The sequence below is a fragment of the Lasiodiplodia theobromae genome, assembly GCF_012971845.1.
Source record: "Lasiodiplodia theobromae strain AM2As chromosome Unknown scaffold_23, whole genome shotgun sequence".
Taxonomy (NCBI): Eukaryota; Fungi; Ascomycota; class Dothideomycetes; order Botryosphaeriales; family Botryosphaeriaceae; genus Lasiodiplodia; species Lasiodiplodia theobromae.
Window position 1 is genome coordinate 117868 of NW_023336439.1, and position 8200 is coordinate 126067.

The following is an 8200-nucleotide window of genomic DNA, read 5'->3' on the forward strand; positions in this document are numbered from 1 at the left end:
CATGTTGAATGCTGCCTCCGGTTGTCCTTTCCACTTGGTCTGTACTTTCTAATCCGTATTGGGACTATAGTTCTTCTTTTCTTTTCTGGGGATGATAATGCGTGGGTGGAATGCGAGCGTGCACTCACTACATTTTTCTTTTTTTTCGAAACTGCGGATGTTACTTTTCAACTTCGACGACTAACGATTTCCTTTGTGCGGAATGATTGCCGGTTATAAAATGAGGAGCGGTGACGACGGGATGAATAATGAAAGGGTTGCTTTCTCACTGGGTGTTAGCTTTGCGTGTACTATATCTAGCAGGTGATTTGCAAACGAAAAGAAGATAAAACACACTGGCGGAGCCTGACACAGAGAGGGGTGAGGCACAAAAGCACTGCCACCGTCTCCAACCTTCGGGTTCAGTTGGTCCGATTCCAGCTGGCCAAGCTACTGGACAAGGAATGACGCCTGGCCAGTTGACATTTTGTTTCGGCCTAAAGTCGACCTGCACAGATCTAGAAGAGGCTTCAAATCTGCTCACGAAAGCTAACCGGCGAACTGAACGGCAAGAGGCTCTCACTATGCGCCATGTGATGGCAATAAGTCCGATGCAAGTTTCCATGGACTTCGATTTTTTTTTTTTGTTTAGGCAAGAAGGCCGCGGGTCACAAGCGACAGATGTGTTCCAGCTCACGCTTTTCCGACGGACTTAGCTGCGCACATAAATCCAGCAAGCCTGATGCTCGTTGCTCGTTGGCTGCAGTGAATGGCGCAGTACGCGCTCCAACAGAGCTGCCGCATTGGCTTAAGCTTGAGATTGCGAAGGCATAATGAAACAAAAGCCAGGGGGGCAACTTCTGCTGATCTCCGCTGTTTTGGAGCTTTTCCGATGCTAGTGGATCGCATCCACGTGGTGGAGTGCAGGAAAAAGGGCCTACAAGCGCTTCCCGATTTGGGGCATGGTCCGCCTTGGCGAGTAAAGTAGGCAGCTGTGGCGAGCCGTGTGAACGGTCGGGCCAAAGTGCAGGACTAAAGACAATGTCGTACTTCCGAGCCGATCTATGGGAAGCCTTTACGCTGATTAGCGGAAGTTCGTGGTCATGGCGCAGGGGCGGAGCGGAACTCCGCCATACATTAAGCACCAGTCGCCCCACCCTAAGCTGTTGCCAAGCGATGCGGGAGCACACGGCAATGAAAGCTCGGGTCATTGCTCTCCTGCAGTAGCACATAATACCCTACTTCAAACAACACATAACATAGGTGGCGTCCAAGGAACATGCACCATGGGGCTTGCCAAGGGGTCTGAATTGGGGAAGTGGTTACAGCGGACGTCTTGTCTGAGCCGTCGGACGTCGGATTTGACGAGTGGACATCTCGGAAATGTCTCAACGTATGATGGTGCTTGCAATAGGAGTCGGTGAAAGGGTTGGTCATACGTGAGGTTTGAGGCTCTACCAAGCCACCATCTTGGCACTCGCGGAAGGACTATGGCGGCACCGAGGCCCGCGGGCCCGCTAACGGGCCGAACAGTAGGTACGAGCGGGGAGAGGCTTCACTGCAGCCGACCCGCTGCTGAAACGACGACATCCAGCCGCCGAATCCTGAACGGCCCGCGACTTTCTTCATGGCGCTCAAGAGCAGATAAGCTCGCAACCGGAGTCCGCTCGTTTGGGCCTTGTGGGGCTGACCCCGGATCGAGTCTCTCCCGGATCAGGTAAAGATCGCCTAATGGAGATGCGGAGATGTGCCTGCAAACATATAGTGGTTGGTGGAACCGGCGGACGTATGACCTATATTGCGCTCTCCGGTGGCAAGCCTAGCACCGTTGACCCACATAAAAGTTGGACATTGCTCGCGGAAACCGCCGGGAAACCGTTGGTAAAGACATGGTGAAGGGTCGAGCGTGCCCTGTTCACGATGGATGGACATTGGCAAATTTCCCATGCAAGAAAGGAAGGTCCTTTACAAAGGAGAGGTGCACAGTGGGAATCTGAGAGATACAGTTCATTGTGCCCCTTGTTGCTGCACGTCGCTCGCCAAAGCTAAACAATAAGCATACTTTTTGTCTGCATGTAACTCCACAACCTTAAAATTTACCTAAAGCCACCTTCCATTGCGGGGGAGATGTAAGCCCGTTAGTACTTCGGGAACCATCAAGTGCTCCCATTGAAGGATAAATATTCTACGGAGTCACATTTCTCTATTTAATTAGCGCCGAGGGGTTCCTGCCAAGTAACGCCATGCTCAATTGTTCGAAACAATGGCTGGCCAAGAAGCCTAAGATACGAACTACTCCCACGGCGGACCGAAGCGAAGCCGCCATAGCTCACAACACCGTAAGCCCACCGTGCAACGGGAAGCGCATGTTCCTTGGTCTAGACATACTTGGCTGTTACAGCCATGATACGAGGCTCGGCGGGCAGCTTTCTTGGTATGGGGTTTAAAAGGGCGCTGGAAAGCATCAAATCCAGATCAGCAAACCAGCAAGTCCACTGTCCTGCCTCCTGTTTCCACAATGAAGTTCATCTACGCTGCTCTGACCGCCGCCGTGGCTGGTCTCGCCTCGGCCCAGACCCTCAACATCCCCACCCGCTCTGGAAGCATCATTTCTCTTTCCGAGCCCAGCGTCATCTCGGGCTCCAAGGACTATGGAAACCAGGAGTTCGACCGTGGCCGGGAGTGCGATACCGACGCTGACACCGGTAGCGACAGCGCCGTCTTCATTTTGAAGAACGGCGCCAGCATCTCCAACGTCATCATCGGCAAGAACCAGCTTGAGGGAATCCACTGCGAGGGTGCTTGCACGCTGACCAACGTTTGGTTCCGTGACGTCTGCGAGGGTGAGTGAGGACCGAGAAAGGACTGAGGAGGCGTTGCTGACAAGTGATTCGAACATCAGACGCCGTCTCCGCCCTCGGCACCGGCAACGTCCTGATCCAGGGCGGTGGCGCGCAGGAGGCCAAGGACAAGGTCGTCCAGCACAACGGCCGCGGCACCGTCACCATCAAGAACTTCACCGTCGTCAACGCCGGCAAGCTGTACCGTAGCTGCGGCGACTGCACCAACAACGGTGGTCCTCGCAACGTCGTCGTCGACGGTGTCCGCGCCAACGGCTTGACCTCTGACCTCGTCGGCATCAACTCCAACTACGGCGATAGTAAGTGATGTCTTCTTCTTTCCTTTGCAGACAAGAACATGAAGCTGACCACACGGCGTGTCACCAGCGGCTACCATCACCAACTCTTGCGGCAAGACCAAGAAGGTTTGCCAGGAGTACAAGGGCGTCACCAAGGGCAGCGGCAGCAGCGAGAAGGTTAGCACCACTGCCAACTGCAAGGGTGCTCAGGGCCTGCTTTCTTCTCTTCCCTCCTGCTAGATCACCCCGGCTGGGAAAAAGAGCTTGGACAGAGCATTACGCTTTTATGACTGACCTGCAACCTAATCCACAATGAGAACGGCCGTCTCAGTGGATGGAAGCTAGGTATGGTGTATGGATCCTTCTTTCCGTAAATATTTTGAGTTTAGCTGTAAATACATCTATCTTCCCGCGGCAAAACCTTCCTGTTGGTAGCCCTCGTTGAGACACCCAAATGTAACTGCTTATACTGACCCGGATCTACTGATAAGTGGCATCACCAATCTGGCTTTCGCAGGGACAAAGGTACTTTGATTGAACCGTGCACAGCTCACTGCATGCTTGACTAGGAACTGTTCAAGGGATACAGAAACTCCAGCATAGAATAGCGAGGGATTGGAGCTTGTTTGCCAAAGACAATCACTACGATTACACATAACGCAGTACATGATCATCAGTACTCGGCTTGTTAAAGGGCCATGATGGTCCGTGATATTCCCTCAAGTCCCTGTCTTCATATCCAGCAATCGGAAATGGTGGGGCCTAGAACCGAAATTTCTTGGGGGAATCTTGCGGGGGATCGAGTAGATCAGGAGGAGCAGTGCAATTGCACCAGGAGGTGTGGTCACAGCTCTTGCTATTCAGATATCGTTAGCCAGCATACTGATGGTTGTCTACAGATGAATATACCAGGGAGTGATCCAGGCTTTGGTCCGTTCGTCAAGACACTGACGGAAATAGTGGCAAGCGCCGCAAGCTTCGTAGGAGTAGTCCTTGTTGCACGCTTGCGGCTGACGCGGGGCGTTGGGATTGGTGAAAGCAGATGCGCCTACTACAAGCGCTGTAGAGAGAAGAGAGAAGGTAAGAGCGGCGAAGTGCATTGTTGATTCAGGTCTTTGCAAGTTCTCAGTGGATTTGCTTGTTGCGAAAAGAGTCTCAGAGGTTGACTACCATTCTCTTTATATCTTTCAAATCGTCGAATGCGGGGAAATGGGCGTAGCACAAAGCGCATATGGAATTGGAGCAGTAGCGTCGGTGTCCACTTGCAACTGTAGTTGAGGTACTGCTACATTGGATGCAAAGTAGCACTGCGTGCGGTCTGGCCAGCCAATTGGCGTCGAAGCTGTTGCTCTTTCTATCTTGACAATGTATTACAAGTACCCGGAACCTGTCCCTTGCGGATTCCCGGACAGCAAACAATGGCAGGCTGAGGCCGTACAAATCAGCGCAGCGGGCCCTTGCAGGACTCCAAGATTTGAGATGGGGGAGAGCTGCCCATTCCCGATGCGGCTAGCGAGAGGCAGTTGCGCACCGGCCAGGCAGCACGACACACGATGCTCCTCTCCTCGCCATTCCACCATCATGCAACACCACAAGTCATGGTTCGGACGCGCGCCAGCAAAACAAAGCTAGCGGAGCTGCCCGCAAACGCCGAGTCAACACCGCCCGGCGACGACTCACGATCCGAGCCTGACACGGCCATGCACGAGAGACGAGACATCACCCGACCGGCCTCCACCTTCAACGGCCGCCTCCAGCAATTCCACTACCCCGACAGTGAGACCACCAGTCCGGGGGAGACGGCTTCTCCGCAAGCCAGCTCCTCCAGACTGAAGCGAGCCAGGACCACCCCAGGTCTCACCACCAGCCCCGACCGCGCGGCCGCGCAATCTCCCGCGAAAAAGCGACGTGCCTCCAGCAAATATGCCCCGCCGTCTCAGTATGCCCACCTCAAGCCGCTGACGGACATTCTCGAGCCCGACCTGATCTGCGTGTTTGTCGGTTTTAACCCGGGTGTGCGGACCGCGACCGCCGGCCATGCATACGCCCATCCGTCAAACCTGTTTTGGAAGTTGCTGCACTCATCCGGCTTGACCGATCGACTGTGCCGCCCGGAAGAGGACGTCGATCTGCCGCGCTTGTACTCAATGGGAAACACTAACCTTGTGTCGCGTCCAAGCAAGAATGAGGCCGAGCTGTCCAAGGCTGAGCAGGCCGCCGGTACCCCGATTCTCGAGGCCAAGATCCGGGAGTACAAACCCGAAGCCGTGTGCATCGTGGGCAAGGGCATCTGGGAGTCCATCTGGCGATGGCGCTACGGCCGCAACCCCTCCAAGGCCGAGTTCAAGTACGGCTGGCAAGACGACCAGGAGAACATTGGCAAGGACCATGTCTGGCAAGGTGCGCGTGTTTATGTCGCCACGGCGACCAGCGGGCTTGCCGCCTCCACCAGCCCAGCCGAGAAGGAGGCCATTTGGAGACCGTTCGGCCAGTGGGTCAAGCAAAGACGGGAAGAGCGTTCCACAGCATCATCATCCAGCTGAAGCTTGTGATGCCACGTCCGTCACCACAATCCCCTGAGCTAACGCCATATGGGCCAATGCCGGGCTCATTATCGAATGAAGGCTGCGCAACCTGGAATACCAAGTCATCAAAACCAGGTTTCGCTCCTCGTGGTGGATTCAGCTGCGCCCTCTCGAGAGTATACAGCGGTGCCGTGCCCCACTTCGTACCGCGGGCAACGAAGGTCGCTGTAGTCATGGGACCTGCTGATGCAAGGCACGAGAGATGCCGGAGGGGCCCAGCTGCTCGGGTCCCCTCTGCATCGTGTGAGCGCACCAAACAATCGGAGATCTGCCTGAACTCGCTTCAGCGGACGCGCCCGATGCTTCTCTCGAGTGAGTAACAGAAATGCCGATTGACATTACCGAATACGGTATGAGCAGTGGGCCCACCGCATGGACGATCTCGTGGAAGTGATTGCAACAACGCCGCAACGCCGCAACCTTTTCAATCTCGACTTCACAATTGTTTCGCTCGTAGAAGAATAGAGTTGCGAAAGAAAACATTTCATGCTGCATTTGTATATAGCTTCGTAAAATATGTGCAGAGAATTTTGCAAAACCCAACATAACCCTGCTGTTTGACACCACCCAGGCCGCCGATATGCAAGTCCTTCCAGGTATGTGCGCCATTACCAGACCTCCAACATGTATGCATCCAAGAGAGAGAGCCCCCATGCGAAACGCCGGCGCGGATAGATGATGAAAGCAGACGCCGACGCAAAACGCCTTATCCACCAGATAGTCCTCAGATTCCCCAAAAAAATAATACAACGTACAAACACATCATGTTTCTCCCTCGCAGTCCTCAATGTCGACCTGCTTAGACCGTGCACCGGTCCGGACGACCTTGGGGACCAACACTCTGAGCAAGCCCTGGCCCAGCCTGGCCCTGATGGCGGACGCATCGACGTCGGTTGGGAAGGTGAAGGTGCGTTGGTAGTGGCCGACGCGGCGCTCGCTCAGCCACTCGCGGACGAGAGGCTTCGACGGCTGCGCCTCAAGCGACGCCATCTTCACGTCTTCGTCCTGCTGCTCCTGCTGCTGCTGTTGCTGCTGTTCGTCCACGACCATGTTGTCTTCACTGCACGTGCTGCTCCCGCTCGTCGACGCCGACACGCTCGGCCTCCTCGGCTTGTTGCCAACGCGAATGGGCCGCAGCAGGCCCCATTCGGCCTCGAGGTCGACCTTTTCGATCTTGGCGTCGATGGACAGGGTGCGGCGGTCGATCCAGTCGAGGCGCACGGCACCGCGGTCGGCGACGCCGGGCAGCTCGCCCTCGAGGTAGAAGGCGCTCTCCGTCTCGCGCACGTCGAAGTCGGGCGCCAGCGCGTCGCGGCGCCGGCTGCGCAGCCGCTGCTGGATCGCGATGGCCTGCGCGCCGTACGGCTGCGGCGTGGGCGACGTCTTCGTCGCCGTCGTCGTCTTCGGCTGCTGCTGCTGCTGCTGCTGCTTCTGCTGGTGTATGCCGATGTCCTTGAGCATCGCTGCGACGAGGCTGCGGCGCAGCTGCGCGGCCTGTTGGGCTTGTTGCGGCGAGATGAGGTTTCCTCCCTTTGCGGCTTGCTGTTTGTGGTTCTGCGTCGCGGTGGCGCAGGCGGTGGGGCTAGGGGTGGCGGTGCTGCCGCGGTGGTGGTGGGAGGAGAGGCGCGCCATCTTGTTGGTGGTGGAGGCCGGGATGGGGAGAGTTGCGTGGACCTGCGCCGTCTTGGATGGCTGGGCGCCGGCGGCGGCGTTCTTGTAGGAGAGGGGTGATTTAGGGGTGCTCGTGCGGAGCTGAGAAGAGGTGGTGTGCCTGGTGGGCGTGGGAGGAGGAGAAAAGGTGGCGCAAGAGCGAGGCGGTGATAGCTTAATTGCCGTTTTGGGTAAGAGTGGCCCCGGTCAAAGCGGCGGGCGCTTTTGGGTTGATTGACTTTGATTGAAGGGTAGTGTGATGGTTCAGTTTCTGCTGCGGCTTTAATTGCAGAAACGTGCGCTGTTGATGTGAAGAAGGCTTGGAAAAGCAAGTGTCGTTCGACGCTTTCGAACGATGTGCCAGCGTTTGGTGGACCTTATAGGGAAGCGGGTGGGCGCAGAGGCGCGGTCGCGACTGACGGCCCCCAGGCGCATGGCCTGACGTCTGCTGTGCTGCACTCCACGCTGCGCGCTCCCGCCAAACAAGCCATCTTCGTTCCGTTCCCGTCTACTCCGCACACGGGTACTGGGCGTTTGGGGTGAGGGCGGGTGGCTGATGGCGTGAGCAGCGAGGAACAGACCAACAGAACATGACACGCGATTCAGGGCGCCGCGCGCAGCAGGGGCACGAAGGGTCCCGGCCGCTGCCCCCAAAAGCTTGGCCGGGCTCGAGACGGCGATGGAAGGCACCAATGCGATAACGTGTACAATCGAGATGCGGGCGCACGCGGCGCCGGGCAGGCCATGCGCGGGCGCGGTGCTGGATCGCACCGTCGAAAGATCACGGCACCGCGACGTCAGTTTGGCTTCGTTTCGTTTTTCGAAGCCCCCCGGTCGGCGCAGGAGT

The 8200-nt window shown here is 56.6% G+C and overlaps 3 protein-coding genes across 3 annotated transcripts; 2 read left to right on the forward strand and 1 right to left on the reverse strand.

Annotated features, from left to right (window-relative positions):
- Positions 1–2497: 2497 nt before the first annotated feature.
- Positions 2498–3358, forward strand: LTHEOB_7548 (Pectate lyase; the record flags this gene model as incomplete). The annotated part of the gene is made up of 3 exons (XM_035516926.1): positions 2498–2822; positions 2882–3139; positions 3207–3358. 3 exons carry the CDS (start codon positions 2498–2500, stop codon positions 3356–3358), a joined length of 735 nt encoding a protein of 244 aa, XP_035371057.1.
- A 1358-nt stretch (positions 3359–4716) lies between these two features.
- LTHEOB_7549 (Uracil-DNA glycosylase-like protein) lies at positions 4717–5661 on the forward strand (the record flags this gene model as incomplete). Its single annotated transcript, XM_035516927.1, has 1 exon — positions 4717–5661. The coding sequence occupies one exon, from the start codon at positions 4717–4719 to the stop codon at positions 5659–5661; it is 945 nt and encodes a 314-aa protein (XP_035371058.1).
- Positions 5662–6465: 804 nt separating this feature from the next.
- On the reverse strand, positions 6466–7335 carry LTHEOB_7550 (Heat shock protein; the record flags this gene model as incomplete). Its single annotated transcript, XM_035516929.1, has 1 exon — positions 6466–7335. One exon carries the CDS (start codon positions 7333–7335, stop codon positions 6466–6468), a length of 870 nt encoding a protein of 289 aa, XP_035371059.1.
- Between the last annotated feature and the right edge of the window lie 865 nt (positions 7336–8200).